This window comes from Corythoichthys intestinalis, chromosome 20, assembly GCF_030265065.1.
Source record: "Corythoichthys intestinalis isolate RoL2023-P3 chromosome 20, ASM3026506v1, whole genome shotgun sequence".
Lineage (NCBI taxonomy): Eukaryota > Metazoa > Chordata > Actinopteri > Syngnathiformes > Syngnathidae > Corythoichthys > Corythoichthys intestinalis.
Window position 1 is genome coordinate 24,505,162 of NC_080414.1, and position 16,792 is coordinate 24,521,953.

The 16,792-nt window shown below is 38.0% G+C and overlaps 1 protein-coding gene across 2 annotated transcripts in view; it reads left to right on the forward strand.

The window, feature by feature from the left end:
* Nucleotides 1-16,792, forward strand: part of reck (reversion-inducing-cysteine-rich protein with kazal motifs) — a 59,709-nt gene that overhangs the window by 22,618 nt on the left and 20,299 nt on the right. Inside the window, exons 1-8 of one of the 2 annotated variants that reach the window (XM_057824413.1) lie at nt 1,597-2,336; nt 11,488-11,562; nt 13,108-13,144; nt 14,127-14,212; nt 14,309-14,356; nt 14,572-14,605; nt 14,772-14,969; nt 15,100-15,364. In XM_057824413.1, coding sequence (XP_057680396.1) covers nt 11,560-11,562; nt 13,108-13,144; nt 14,127-14,212; nt 14,309-14,356; nt 14,572-14,605; nt 14,772-14,969; nt 15,100-15,364 — 671 coding nt within the window. In that variant the 5' untranslated portion in view covers nt 1,597-2,336; nt 11,488-11,559. Of the gene's footprint in view, nt 1-1,596; nt 2,337-11,487; nt 11,563-13,107; nt 13,145-14,126; nt 14,213-14,308; nt 14,357-14,571; nt 14,606-14,771; nt 14,970-15,099; nt 15,365-16,792 lie in introns of those variants that run through there. The other variant, XM_057824412.1, reaches the window with a different exon arrangement.

Genomic DNA, 16,792 nt, shown 5'->3' on the forward strand with positions numbered 1-16,792 from the left:
TGTCATAAGACAGTCATAATTATGACATGACACTGTCAAAGGCAATAATGAATGCTTATGGCAGATGTCATTAAGTGTCATCCGGCAAATTTTGTCACTAACTCCATTAATGTCCAGATCAGATCTTTACATCCATTCAAAAGTGAGATAATTTGCAGGATGAAACTGAATGACATCTTTCATAAAGATTCATTCATGCTCATGGCAGTGTCATGCCATAATTATGACGATTTTATGACAGTCATATGACACCGCTGTCAAATATAGTGTTACTGATTAATATCTTTTGGTGTAAATATCCTGTAATACAGTGTAGACAGCTGCGCCAGAGGTAGGTAGAGTAGCCAAAAATTTTACTCAAGTAAGAGTAACGTTACTTTAAAATAATATTACTAAAGTAAAACTTGCCATCCAAAGAATGTACTTAAGTACAAGTAAAAAGTATCCAGTGAAAAGAATACTCAAGTAATTAGTAACATTGTTACTGCTTATTTTTTTTTTTTTTTTAAACAATGTTTTTTTTTTTTCTCTCTCAGCACAAACTTTTCTATATGATCTGCTGTTATAATGATACTGTACAATAACCCATTACAAAACCACATTAAGCCAAAGAAATACGAAAAAAAATCATTGACTTCCTGCAAGAGAAAAAAAAGAGAAATGAAGCATTATTCATCCAAAGTGCCCTCTAGTGGAGAAAATAGTTCCTAGTTTGAATATTGAATACTGTAGATCTTTCACAGTTACTATTATGAAATAAAAGGATCACATCTCTGGTTTTCCGTGGTCAAATTGTGCCAAATAAAAACTGGGAGATAAATCCATGTTCCAGGTTTAAATCCATGCTTTCGAGTCATGTTGAGGGCAGCGCTCTATATTAAATACTTCATTTTTAGCGGTGCTTTAAAGACTCCATGTGATTGAACAGGCTGGTGTGATCATAGAACTGCAAGCTTGCGTCTCATTGGTGTAATGGAGTAACGTGATTATTGTTGCAACGTCTCATTGGTGAAATTAGTAGCACTACTCTTGGGAATGGCGTCGATGGTAAAAAAAAAAAAATAATAAATCTAATATGTACTATATAATAAAGAGGAAAAATGTAACGACTCTTTTGTAGCCCAAAGTAGCGGAGTAAGAGTAGCGTTTTTTTCTTCACAAACCTACTCAAGTAAAAGTAAAAAGTATGTCTTCGTAAAACTACTCTTAGAAGTACATTTTTTCAGAAAGTTACTCAAGTGAATATAACGGAGTACATGTAAAGCGTTACTACCCACCTCTAAGCTGCGCTCATAGTCCAGTGCGGCTTACCTATGAACAAATGCCGTTTTTGTGTCAAATTTGGTTGGTGGCGGCTTATGGTCAGGTGCTCCTTATAGTCCGAAAATGATTTTGTTAAATATGTAGCGTGAGCAACATATGTGGTTATGTCACCCCACCACCTGCTGTTAAGGTAGATCGCAGTAAGTTGTCCCCTTGAAAAGTTAGAGGACTGGAATAAGCTTTGGGGGGAAGGGGGGGGGGGGGGGGTCTAAATTGCTCTCAGGTCTCTGTCATTACTAGGGGTGTAACGGTACACAAAAATCTCGGTTCGGTATGTACCTCGGTTTTGAGGTCACGGTTCGGTTCATTTTCGGTACAGTAAAAAAACAAAATGCAAAATATAAATGTGCTAGTTTTTTATTACACACTTTTGTGCTTTCAACAATAGGAACATTAGCCTATACAAAGCTAGAATTCTGCTCAAAAAGTAGCGGGTATTTAAAGATAATCCAACAACAATTTGCCTTTCAGACCCCACGTATTGGTCAGCTTTCTTTCTGAAAGAAAGAAGAAAAAAGAAATCCTGTGCTAAAGAGAAAAGCAATCCCAATGACAAAGATTTTACAAATGAAGTGCCTCAATGAAACATTTTTTTTTTTATGAACGGTTTTTAAAAGCTTTATTGGTGGATTTTCTCAAGTTAAAGCACCACACAGAAATTAATAAATTTAATTGTGTAAGCAGGATGTGTGTATTATTCTTATTATTTGATTACAGGTGTTCTCGCTCATTTCAATTTATTTTATTTAAATGGGCTATTATTTATTTTATTATGTGTTTATATTTTACAAATGTGATGTAGTATTCATTTATATTGTATATTTTATGATGTATAACCTAAGTTCCTATGTGAATATTAGTTCCTACTTGTTTTGTTGTGGTAGGAGGAGGGCTTTGTATTGAACACGGGGCCGTGTTGGTTATCATTATAGCAGAGAAGACAGCTGTAAATCAACAAAGACACGTCATCTGTGCCCTGATCTACCACTCAAGAGATCTGATGGACTCAAAAAGTAGGTTACGATTGCATATTAGTTTGAAAATCGACCGGATCCACCGTATTATTACACGAGTGACTTCCGGCCCGATCCTAGCTAGTAGTATTGACGCAGGAGGGCCGCATCTCGCTTCAAATAATAAACTGCCTTACTTTGGCTTGGTGAATGGAGGTGTCGCTGCCCGTTCATTTCGCCATGATAAGGGGTTGGCCTTTGAGTCTCTCAACTCCACCGCGCTCACGCACTGTTGTCAGCTTGCTAACCTAAACAGCGCGTGTAGGCTGGGCAATACACAAGCAATGTCAATGCTATGATTGGCTGCGTAGCGGAAGTCAAACTTATCGTATCATTTCCTGGACACCTGTCACTCACCGAGTTACAACGCAATTAATACGTTTCTGTTGATTTTTTTTTTATGCGCAGCATTGAATTTCTTGTGCGCAGAGTAGGTGCCAGCAGTGCGCGATTGCGCACGCGCGCAGCTTAGAGGGAACATTGGTTATGTTACATCAGAAACTCGTTCGGTACGCGTCCGTTCCGAACCGACTACCACGTACCGAAACGGTTCAATACTGTTACATGTACCGTTACACCCTTAGTCATTACTGCTAATCACCATATCATAACTATTGTTTTTCCCTACATCTGTTGCCATAGTGCCTGTTTGAAAAATCTATTTAATAAGACACATCTGACCAGCAAAACACACATGTCATTCATATGTTCCAATACTTAAGCTCATGAGAAAATGTGGAATAACAAGTAAAAGCTGCTTTTTCCCTATTTTTCTTTTGATGTCAAAACCACATGTTTTAAGTCTCCAGCAAAAATAGATAAAAGGTTCCAATTCTTTTGGACTAATCAAAATGGCAAGGTAGTCTTTCTGGATGGTACTGGAAAGAAATGACACGTGTGCACTAACAGCTAATGAATAACCACACTGTAAATTTGATATGAGAAAAAAGATTTTTAAAGTAATGAAGCTGGAAAATAATGCTGCAAAACAGAGTGCTGTAATAAAAGCTCCGGCTCCAAATCAAGTGATTCTGAAGTAGCAGGAAACAAAATAGACGGACCCAATCATCAGTCTCAACTATTTTTGACTTGATGAAATGAAAACCTGCTGATTGCCAGCCTTTGATGGCATGTCGCATTATCGTCTCAATAATCCCCCACCCCACAACCCCAGACATGCAATGTTCACTGGGCCTAGCTTTATCCACTTTAGTGAAACAAGTCATCAATCTTGAAATGTACCTCAAAGCAGTGGGCACAAGGCTTTGAGATTTTAAAAGTTTTTTTTTAATAAGGAAGACAATGTTTTCAATAATAGAATGTCAGTTCAAAGTCCTCAATCCAACCACATTATACATTATTAGACATTTCGACTTGTAAACAAAAGCTTGCTATTATAAAGATGTCAAAATGCATCAACTGTTTTAGCTTTTGGGGTGTTTATTGTGAATACTACAAAGACAACCACTGTGTAGTAAAATGTAAGTGTTGTGACTCTAAAACATGACAGCAAAAATCATGCCCGAATGCAGAGAACAGACCTATCCCGTGCTTGTCCAACTTTTTTTCAGCAGTCGAAACACAGTGGAAGCATATCAATAACCTTTTGGGCTACAAAGTACAGTGGTACCTCACCATAAGATTGCTTCGACACACAATCTTTTCGACATCAGACATAAAATTTGATTTGGCATTTGTTTCTAAATCTGACGACATGCTTGAAATAAGACGATTTATGACACACCACAATTTCTTTGTTTTGCCGCAAGAGACGGATGCACGGGCGGATTTTCTTGGGAGAGAAATCAGCCCGGGTTCCAAGAAGGTTAGTGCAGGTGGTAAAAAAAGGAAAAAAGTGACACTTATCCTTGAAATGAAGATGGAAATGATATGATGGCTCGACAATATGGCCATAGAATGCCTACGATCTCGACGGTCCTCCTCCGACCTCCGTTCGCCAGTCTTCATAAGTTAAGGTGACAAACATGGTAACATCGCCAAAGAAATCGCCAGCTTTGTCAGGTTTGTCATTTATTTCAGAACTTGTGCAACACAACACGCCTACTGTCCGCCGCAGTTCATGCCAACAACAAAACATTAAAAGAAAAAGTAAAATCTCTACCGCACCTTTCTCACTCTGTCATGTCAGCCACGCGGTGCGTTCAGGTACAGCCCACAAAACACGTCCGCCACATTAGAACCCGATTCGTTACATTATTACAGGAATTATTATTATTATATTATTATTCCGATTTCTATTCATAATTTATTTGTTTTGCTATGCGTAATTGTCATTTGTAATACTACTAGCAGTATTCATTAAGGATTTAGTGTAGGTTTTCAAGCTGTGGAACAAATTAATGGAATTATAATGTGTTCTTATGGGAAAATCCTGCTCGACATACGACCATTTCGACTTACAAACAAGGTCCTCGAACGAATTAACTTCGTATCTAGAGCAGTGTTGTTAATAACGGCGTTAGAATATAACGGCGTTACTAACGGTGTTATTTTTTTCAGTTGTGAGCAGTGTTGTTAATTTTACTTTAAAAAAGTAATTAATTACAGTTACAAATTACTTCTCCCAAAAAGTAATTGCGTTAGTAACTCAATTACCTGAATCTAAGAGTAATTAGTTACTTGGTAAAGTAACTAGTGATAATTTTAATGTTTTGGGGTTTTTTTTCCTCAAAAAAAAAAAAAAAAAAAGGTCACACAATGTGAAGTTTAAAGGGTTTTTGGGACAATTGGCCCTAGCCCATATCTTTACCCTCCACTTAACTAGACACAAGGGTATTGCGATAACTAGATAGTAACCTTTGCTACAGTATGTGTGGAAGTCATTTAAAGTTGTGAATCAACCGTTAAAGTTGTTAAAATTGCTCCCGCTATTGCATTAGTTCCCTTCTGTCTACTTTCAACATGTGTAAGTTTTAAAACTGTTTCATCATTTAAAGATAGATTTAAGTCAAGATTTTGCCGATTTAGGACCATTTTAGATTAAAAAAAAAAAAAAAAAGTAGGTTCGCTAGGAAGGATCTCTACAACAGAGCCTTCCTGAGAGGTCTACTGCTTTAAGATCGCGGCTGTTTACTAACGCATGTAGTCCTTAAAAATATGTTGCCAATGCAGCGGTGTCTATCATTTGCATCTAGTTCTATAATATGTGATATCTACCGTATCATGTGGGCGTAGTTTGTAGGCTACAGTCAGGTATTATTGGAGCCACCTAGCATCGCGTTTTCAACGCCGTCTTCCCCACTCCTGCTCTGCTCTCTCGTCTCCGTGAGTCCGTCTCTGACTTTTTTTTATTCAACCAACTTAGTAACGCATAGTAATGCATGCCTTTCCCGCCTCAGTAACGGTAACGGTGTTGCCAAGATGAGAAAAGTAATTAATTGGATTACTCACTACTGAAAAAAATAACGCCGTTAGTAACGCCGTTATATTGTAACGCCGTTATTAACAACACTGGTTGTGAGTAATCTAATTAATTACTTTTCTCATCTTGGCAACACCGTTACTGAGGCGGGAAAGGCGTGCGTTACTATGTGGTTGAATGACGCAAGAAAAGTCTGAGAGAGACAGACTCACGGAGATGAGAGAGCAGAGTAGGAGTGGTGAGGAGGCAAGGGAGTTGTGACGCCATTGCAAACGTGATGCTAGGTGGCTCCAATAATACCGGACTGTAGCCGATAGCCTTCAAACTACACCCACATGATGCTACGGTAGATATCACATATCATAGAACTAGATGCAAATGGCAGACACGGCGGCATTCGCAACATGTATAAAGAACTAGATGCGTTAGTAAACAGCCGCCATTTTAAAGCAGTAGACCTCTCAGGAAGGCTCTGTTGTAAAGAACCTTCCTAGCGAACCTAAGTAACCGTTTATCTAAAATGCTCCTAAATCGGCAAAATCTTGACTTAAATCTATCTTTAAATGTTGAAACAGTTTTAAAACTTACACATGTCGGAAGTAGACAGAAGGAAACTAATGCAATAAAGGGAGCAAGTTCAACAACTTTAACGGTTGATTCACAACATTAAATGACTTTTACACATAGCAAAGGTTACTAACTAGTTATCGCAATATCCGCAATACCCCTGTGTCTAGTTAAGTTTAGGGTAAAGAATTGCCAATTGTCCCAAAAACCCTTTAAACTTCACATTGTGTGACCAGTTTTTTTTTTTTTTTTTTGGAGAAAAAAAACTCATGAAAATGATCACCAGTTACTTTGCCAAGTAACTAATTACTCTTACATTCAGGTAACTGAGTTACTAACGCAATTACTTTTTGGGAGAAGTAATTTGTAACTGTAATTAATTACTTTTTTAAAGTAAGATTAACAACACTGATCTAGAAATACCACTATTGTTTTTAACATTTAGGTGCGTTCAACGTCCCCTCATCAATAACAGTCTCGCAAATGGTCACTCCAAATATAATGTGGAAATACAAACGAAATTGACAGAACACAAAAATATATTGAAAATAGTGAAGATAAAGTACAGAGTGAAGAACGAGAAAACAAATGATCATCTTTTTCACTCGCACTTTACTCAAAACCTCTTATCACGTACACTCTTATGTTGTCTTCTGTTTTCCTCATGTCAAGCGACAGAACCTCCTCGACCAATGAGATAAGCAGGACTGCCGTTGTTCTGTCAGCTCATTGGTCAGAAAGCAGGAGAGGCGGAGGAATGCGTTCCCTTACAGGTTCTTGAAAACCACCATACCAACATTTGTTCACTCTACAAATAAAACACTACTTTTTCATGATAATATGGGATAAAGCGCGTCATTTCAAGCTTAATACGGGACGCCTACTTTTGTTTCTGAATACGGGATGATTCCGTTTTTCAAGGGATGGTTGAAAGCCCAAGTGACTTATAATTATCACATTTCGATCCTCATGCTTTTTGTTCTTCCTTTTTCAAATGAACCACAGGCACTATTTTCACTTAGTGTGAATTGTGTCATGTCTAAGAAGTGCTCTTCTTGGAAAAGAACTTATGCCCAGTATGATGTCAATGTGTGAAACTTGCATCACTCTTGGCAGTGCCTGCATTCTTCTAGGCAACCTTTTTGTATATGGCAAATAATAATTGAAAATACGTATGATAGTGATGAGATGTTTATTTTCAGGTCTTTGCAGCTATTAATGTAAAATTTAGAAAAAAAAATTGGTAACACTTTATAATAACTATCCGTTTCACTAGTTAATAGATCATTAGTAAACTGTTGATAAATTATTTATTGTTGATTAGTGAAGTATTTGTTAACAGTTTGTTAAGCATTTATAGGGTGTTCCAATATGGTTGACCCCATTCTAAATGCCGATGCTAGTTGATGGATCTTAATAAAATTATATACACTTTATGTTGAAGGGTCATAAGTTTTATTGGTTAAATATACAAAGAAAAGTACAAATATTTGTTGGTTCTATGGCAGATTTTCATAAATGTGCAACATTAGCGCTCCCCGCAAAATGCCTTATCAAAATGCCTTTTCTTTTGAAGTGAACGGCATTTCTTAACCTGTAAAGATAGAAATGCCAAACGTTACACACAAAAACTTGAAACGTTCCTACACAAACTGTGTTTCAGGTTAACAACACCCTGTAAATGCTTAACAAACTTAACAAATACTTCACAAATCAACAATAAATCATTTATAAACAGTTCGCTAATGATCTATTAACTAGTAAAACGGATAGTTATTATAAAGTGTTACCAAAAAATTCACTAATACACTCGTGAGGAAACGCGGCATGGAAAATGAATGAATGAAGGAATAATATATCAGAATAAATGTTCTAATACGCCTTTCAAAACGCTCAAGGATACTGTACAAGAGATATTAAAAATTAACAAACGCAAATTAAAACTAGAATAAAAGTACCTGTATTTTCCGCACTATAAGGCGCACCTAAAAGCCTTCAATTTTCTCAGAAGCCGATAGTGCTCCTTATAATCCGATAATAATAATAATCTTATATAGGATCAATATTAGGTAATCATGGTGTGGCATTCCCTTTAACTCATTTGCTCCCAAAAACGTATATATACATTCTATTTTTAATTGTTTCAGTGTCCCAAAGACGTAGTTATACGTCTTTTGCGTTTTTTTTTTCTCCCTCTGGGTTCTGATTCAACTAAGCTCCAAAGCACAAAGCTGAAAATCCATTTTAAAGCAATAAAACTGGCCACTGGAGGGCAGTAGTGCATTTGATAAGACCCGCAACCCGATTCAAAGGCAACGAATGGCCGGGCCGCACGGTCGGAGCCCCCACGGAAGGATGCCAGGTGGCGGACGACCGAGCAGAACAACCGAGAGGACGCCTGGGATGCCAGGCGTTGGACGACTGAGCAGAACGACCGGGACCACCAGTGCAGCGGAAGATGCCGTTGAGTCCGTGCTGCTCACCGAGCAGACTCCGCAGAGACGCAAAAAAATCCATCTTTATGAGACAGGCAGCGATGAGGGAAAAGTTTATCCGGCTGTCGCGGCCACAACAGTGTCATATCTCAGTTAGTTATGTGTAAATAAATTGTTCCTTTGCTATCAAAAGCTCTATTTGTCTTGTTTATGTTATTTTGTAAAAGGAAAATATTATTCAGATGTTTGAGATGTAACTAAAGCAAAAAATAGCTGTGTTAAAGTCAGAGTTATGTTTGAAATTTATGCTTTCACAAAAAGCTCAATTTCTCTGTTTTTTCATCACAAATTGGAAAATTGCTCAAACTAAGCTATTTTCTAATGCTGATTTCTAAAGAATGGAAAAAGATTTGAACTAACTTTTTTTCCTGCTGAAAGAAGAGAGTCTAATCTTTCTTTTGTTGGGTTCCATGTTTATATAGCAATAGAACAGAATTTTCTGTGGGCCTTGCAAAATCAGTCAAAATCCAGTAAAACGGCCCGGAGCGAAGGGCCTTGCTCCGGTGAAAATGGCTGGGAGTGAATGAGTTAATGCTGCTTCATCTCATGGATGCATAATGCAACCCCAATAACTACTATTACTGTGCCTTTTAATGCGGTGCGCCCGACACACACAGTTTTCAAATAGGCCATTCATTGAAGGCGCGCCTTATGTACGGATGCGCCTTATAGTGCGGGAAATACGGTAATAGAAAATTGAAAAAGATTAAACAGATGTGTTTTGAGTTGGGATTTGAAAAGTGAGAGCGTAGATACGTATGTTGCGAAGCTCAGGGCTAGGGAGTTCCACAGCTGGTGGGCAGAGTGACTAAACGCTCTGGACCCATAGGTGGTGAGACGGGCACGCGGGACAGAAAGGTGTAGGGTAGACTTAAGAATGAAGTGAACGGGGTGGTTGGGGGGGTTTGGGGTGGTAATATAGAGGAGGTTAGATATATAGGATGGGGCCAGGCCGTGGAGTGCTTTAAACGTGATGAGAAGAATTCTGTAGATAATTCTTTGTTTAATTCGGAAAAGGTGGAGTTGTCAGAGGATGGGTGTGATGTTGCGTGTGGTGGAAGTTCGAGTGGTGAGGCGTGCTGCTGAGTCTTTGAGGAGCTGCAGATTCTTGAGGGATTTATTTGGGGGACAGAGCAGTGAGTTACAATCGTCAATCCGGAAGGTGACTAGACTGCAAACAAGAGTGGTTGCGGTGTGAGACGTGAGAGAAGGAAGTATAAGTGATATTACGAAGGAGGAAGTAGGCTGATCTGGTAGTGTCATTAATATGGAAGCGGAAGGAGAGCGTACTGTCGAACATGACTTCCAGACTTTGGACAAGAGTGGAAGGAGAGATAAGTACGTTATTGATAGAAATAGAGAAGATATTGTCATTAGCTCATTTGCTCCCAAAAACGTATAAATACGTTCTATTTTTAATTGTTTCAGTATCCCATACGTATTTATACGTCTTTGGGATACTTTTTTTTTTTTTAACAAGAGACATCTCTAGGTTCTGATTCAACTTAATTCCAAAGCACAAAGCTGAAAATCCATTTTAAAGCAATAAAACTGGCCACTGGAGGGCAGTAGCGCATTTGGTAAGACGCCCAACCCGATTCAACAGAACTAGCGGAAGACGACCGAATGGACGTCCAGGATGCCAGGCGGCGGACAACCAACAGAACAACCGGGAGGATGCCTGGGATGTCAGGCGCTGGACAACCGACCAGAACGACCGGGACCACCAGTGCAGCGAACGATGCCATTGAGTCCGTGCTGGAAAGACTAAAAAAAATCCATCTTTATGAGACAGGCGACGATGAGGGAAAAGTTTACCCCGGTTGTCGCGGCCACAACAGCGTTATCTCTCAGTTAGTTATATGTAAATAAATTGTTACTTTGCTATCAAAAGCTCTATTTGTCTTGTTGTTGATGTTATTTTGTAAAAGGAAAACATTATTCAGATGTTTGGGATGTAACTAAAGCAAAAAATAGCTGTGTTAACGTCAAAGTTATGTTTGAAATGTATGCTTTTACAAAAAGCTAATTTCTCTGTTTTTTAATCAGAAATTGGAAAATTGCTTAAACTAAGCTATTTTCTAATTCTGATTTCTAAAGAATTGAAAAAGATTTGAACTAACTTTTTTTCCTGCTGAAAGAAGAGAGTCTAATCTTTCTTTTGGTGGGTTCCATGTTTATATAGCAATAGAACCGAATTTTCTGTGGGCCTTGGAAAACCAGTCAAAATCCAGTTAAACGGACGGGAGCGAAGGGAGCTGCCCGGGTGAAAATGGCTGGGAGTGAATGAGTTAATGAACATGTCGGGGGTACCAACAAGAAGAACTTCTTGTAGTTTCGTAGAAACCTAACATATTACAGATTTCTCAGCATAAATGTGATTCGTGTATGTTGTGCACTTCTATTTTCTTTTTTTCATTAATGAGAAGGAAACTGTCAAACATTTTGCTGCACCATTGTTGAAGAGCCTAGTGCCGATACATACTGCTGTCGTTTTTCATTCCAATTGCTTTAAGAGCTTAAAAGTGAAGGGATTTATCAGGACAGCATATGAAGTGGGTCCCAAGTATGCTCTTATAACAGAATAATTCTTTTTGTGTTATCAGAAATTTTAAATGTGACATAGTATCAAATCCAAGATGGCTTTTAATACAAATTTTTAGCCAGTGTCTATAAAAACTCTTTTAACTCATACTCTTTCATACAGCTTGCCACTATCAAGAGTGAGTCTCGTTTGAAGCATCTTCTACAGAGGTTGCCAAGTTACTGTCCAGAGTCTATGGTAAGTCCAATCACTACCACAAAACCAATTAGTTAGTTTTGGGATAATAGAAAAACAGTTCAATAAAATAACTAAAAAAAAAACATCAAATTTAAAAATAAATAATTTTTTTGTGTTTTTTCAATGAGTGTTGGCACAAATTTGTTTACATTTAGCATTTCTCAAGGTCATGATTGATGACGGTGACTGTATGGGTGGTGATGTAGGTCATGACTCAAGGAAAAAGAATGATTCTTAAATCTGTTTATACAAGCTCTGATGGCTCAATTCCACAACTACCTGCCTCGGCACATCAGCTGTCCTTCAATATCTTAAAGAAAGACATCAAAATGGACACTGCTAAGCACGGAATTTTGGGGCGGAGGTGTTTGTAGTTCTGTCTTCATTACTTTTTATCGAATAATTTAAATGGATTAGCAGTATAAGAGACTTCATTTCTAAATAAAAGGCCGAAATGACGCCATCAGAATAACATGTGGAAAAATGTGCGGAGCTCATCTTCCCTTTGTGGACATTCTGTTCGTCATGAGGGCAAACCAGTTCAAACTGAATCAACAAGACTCTTTAACAAAAAAATCTACACAAACAAATTATAATAGGGCCCTGAGTACATATCCTAATTCAATTTAGATTATTAAATAAGCAGTTAATTTCAAAATACTGAACTTTTGACTTGTAAGGCTTATTCACATACAGTACATATTTTTAATCATGACCTTGACTGGCTGCGGAATGTATTGATATCATTAAACAAAAAAATGACCATGTCATGCAAATTTGAATCAAGCATGACATTTGGTCAATCAAAATTATTATTTTAACAATTGAATATGCTAATAGCAATGTTATACAGTGATCCCTCGATACTTCGCGCTTCAAACTTCACGCCCTCAGTCCGTCGCGGTTTCAAAAGAAAATTAAAAAAAAAAATAGATGAGCTGTCCCAAGCCGATCACCTACCTGGACTCACTCTCCCATCTCCTTGCTCTTTGTTGCTCAGGCAGTGCTCTGCAGTTGGTTATTAAAGTTAACGATGATTGACAGACGTTTCATGTTTGATCTTGACCGCAGATGCCTGGAACCCGAAGCTTCAAAGCGCCACATGCGTCAATCATGGTTTAACTTGTTAAACAGTTGCTGTGGCAACTCATTGTGTCTAAGTGAGCAGCTTGAGCAGATTTGAGCGGACTCACTAAATGAAGCATTTAATGAAGACAAGCATTTTTATACTTTATTCTTGTTTAAAAAATAATTCGGTGGGACAGTAACATGTTTAAAACTTATAATTGTTGTATGTGAAGTGCATAAAAACCATTTATTAAAATATGTATATACATAAAAGTGAAAAAACATGTCTTATATGTACTATCTCTTTCCAGTGCTAAATCTGAATAAATCCATTGAACACACACATACACACACAAAAACAACTGCGGTTTTTCACTTATCGTGGCGGGTTCTGGTCCCCTTTAAACGCAAAAAACGAGGTATCACTGTATTGCATATTTGAAAGCACTAATCATACCCTATTTTCATTTCCTATAGAATGAGCTGTGGGTTTGTATCAACTCTACACTTCCAGGTAAGCATTGGGTACAGATTTCCTTAGACAATGTTTTCAACTTTTTGTCTTTATAGTTAAAAGATATCATGTAGTCAAAAAAATATACATACTGTACATTTGAGCAATTTTAGACTTTGCTCAATATTTATTTACATACACATTTTCCGTACTAACAGTGTTGTTTTCATCAACGATGACGCTAACAAAAATATTTTGTTGACGAACAATTTTTTTCATGATGATGACGTGACAATGACGAGCTAAAAACGTGTCCTGGGAGACTAAGACGTAACGAGACGAATGCCAGTTTACGTCTGACGAGACGAGAACGGGATGAAAATTTGCCATAGTTTCTGTCATAAGTTCACAATGTGTGACATTTTCATATCGTATGTGTAGTCAGTACATATCGTAGCAGTATTTGGCCATGTCACACATGTGACGTACTACGCGTGTTAGCATTAGCATTTAGCATCGTGAGTGTCGTCTAAAACTCTTGGAAAACTTTTTACATGTAGTTCGTGGCGTCCAAGTGAGTTTGATTCATGGAAAATAAAATACTGGTTTCCTGCTGAGTGTGTATTATCATCACAAAGATGGTGATGATGTCCTTGTAGACTATAGTTATGAGCTCGTCGATCAATGTTCATTTGAATAATTGGAAATATTTTATTTATTTATTCATGGACTAAATCTTTGGAAGATCCCAGACGAAAACATTTTGAGTAATTGCCGACTAAAACTAGACGAAGACGACTACATTTTAAAATAACTAAAATATGACTAAGACTAATAAGTATTTTCGTCCAAAAGACTAAGACTACGACGAAAATTAAAAGGGCTGCCAAAAATAACACTGCTTACTAAGCAGTATGTATGTCTCAAACTTTTATACTATGCAAGATGGTTGACCAGCCTTGAACTGTTAAATAGTAACATATTAACGCCTTTAACTGTTAAGTTCGGTAATATTTCTTCAACTGCCAAATTTTCTTTTAAGGAGTATCAAGAAAGTCGGACAGCTGGGCAGGGCTTGGTTGCTGTGAGCTGGCTATCTCATCTGAGTGCCGCAGGGAATGCAGACAGGTATGTCGGATTGTAAATAAATCATGTCCGAACTGTGTTTTCAAGATATAAATGTTATAGCGTGTTTTTGTTTTTCACTTCTGCTTCTTATCACAGGCATCATCCAAAAATGACCTAACAAAAGTATGCAAAAAAGTCACTGAGGTAAGTTGCATACATCGATACACAAAATGCATCAATGTCATGTTGCAATAAAATCTATTTTACACATTTTGTGAAATCAGACAAATTATTGATTCACACACTTGACACACATCTGAAAATTTTGCAAAAGTCAGTTAACATTCTTGCTACATCTTAAAGATTTTTCTCAAATTTAAGGTATTACCAACAGACAACCTATGTTTTTCTTGTTGCAGAATCCTCTACACAGCTGCATTACCAAAAATGAAAGTAAGTTACTAATGCAAACTGGCGAGTGTTACATTTGCTACACTACTAACTAATCACACATTTGCTTGGTATCAACTCCTAATGTCAGGTGTGGGTGTAGATTTTTTCACTTTTTAAAATTTCAAACTCAAGGCAGTTTGTCTTTGGTTTGTGTGTGGTTGTCTAGTGGGCTCCACATGCTGCAGCTATGCCGGGCGTCACACCACCTGTAGGGAGTACTGTCAAGCCATCTTCAGGACTGACTCGACTCCCACCGTGTCTCAAATCAATGCCGTCAAAGAGTACTGTCAGAGCCACAGTGCTCAACTCCTCAGTTGCGTCAGCAATTTCACCAAGTCCTACCCAATACGCAGTCCTATAGACAGTAAGTTTTCACTGTATTAAAGACTATGACAGTCTTTTTCCACCATATAACTGACTAGAATATTTTTTGCCTACTTTATATATTTTAATTGACTGTTTACTTTCCAACTAATAAAATCCTTCCCATTTAGGTCTGTACTGCTGTGACCGAGCAGAGGCTCCACACTGTCAGTCTGCTTGCCGCCGAATCCTCCGTACCTTGAGCACAGAGCATGAGATAATGGAAGGTTTGATCGAAGAGTGCGGCTCCCAGCCTCTCCCCCAAGATCCCATGTGGCAGTGCTTTCTGGGAAGTGCTCATCCCCCATCCCCAACTGAAAAAGAAGTCCCACATCCTGCCAAAATGGACTGTGCCAAACTGCACTGCTGCTCCAAGGCCAACACCTCACTCTGCAGGTACTGCCAAATGCTCAGCACATACAACAATTCATACTATATTAACATATACCGTATTTTTCGGACTATCGGTCGCAGTTTTTTTTTCATAATTTGGCTGGGGGTGCGACTTATACTCTGCAGGGACTTATGTTTGAAATTATTAACACATTATTACATCATTTTATCTTGGTGTTTTGGAGTGACACTGATGGTTTGGTATACTTGTTAGCATGTTCTTTATGCTACAGTTATCTGAATAACTCTTAATAGCTATGTTACATTAACATACCGGCCACGTTCACATTTCGTTTTTCATGCATCATGTAACATTATCATACTGTACACTTATTCAGCATGTTCTCTATTGTATTTTTATTTTAAATTGCCTTTCAAGATGACATATCTGTTCTATTTGTTGGATTTTATAAAGTAAATTTCCCCCAAAAATGTGACCTATACTCCGGTTCGACTCATATACGTGTTTTTTTCTTTCCGTTGGGCATTTTATGGCTGGTGCAACTTATACTCAGGTACGACTTATAGTCCGAAAAATACGGTACTTCATATTAATTGAATATGAATTGTAATGGAATAAAGTACAGTGGTACCTCTACTTACGAAAATAATTAGTTCTGGAAGTAGTTTCGTAACTTCAAAATTCTGTTGGTAGAGACGCGTTTTCTATATAAAAGCCCTAATCTGTTTCAAGCCCCCCCAAAACTCATAAACCTTTTGTAATGCATAAAAATGCATGAAAACATGTAACAAATACATGTTAAAATTATATGTTTGCACAATGAACATAAAATCATGAGTTGTGCATGAAGTAGAAAAAGCAAGAATCGAGTAAAGAATAAAAGTTAATACTCATGGAAAACTGTCAGAACACGAGGGGCCAATGAAGAGGACGCTGGGATACACATAAACAGTAGAAGTCCCTCTTAGCTAATTGGATGCCAGGAATGCTAGGCAGCCATAAGTGTGTTACGTTCAATAAACTCTGGGAGCTGCGAGTACCAGTCAAACTGTATAGCTCCTTTCACACACATATCCCGGTAAGTTCCCGTGTAAGGTGACGCGGGATTTACTCGCGTCATTGCTTTCACACATGGAGTGATATCCCGGGAATGACGAGGGTTGGACAGTTTCACAGACTTGTATCCTGTTGTCCATTCGGTGCTCTCTTAGCGGGGAGGGCTGCTGGCGCAATTTTATAACCCGGATATTACATAATTTTTCGTCGGCATCGGCTGTCACATTCTGTTGGTCGGATCGTGTTTTGTTACAGAGCCGGTTGTGGGAGCATTCCAGACGTTGTACCTGCAGCCAATTCAAGCTCATTAAGACTGTATTTAAGCCCAGGCGATCCAAGAGAAGGGTGCCAAGATATTAACTTGCTTGGCTCCATTTGACACCTTGTACTCTTGAATTTCGTGCATTTGCTTG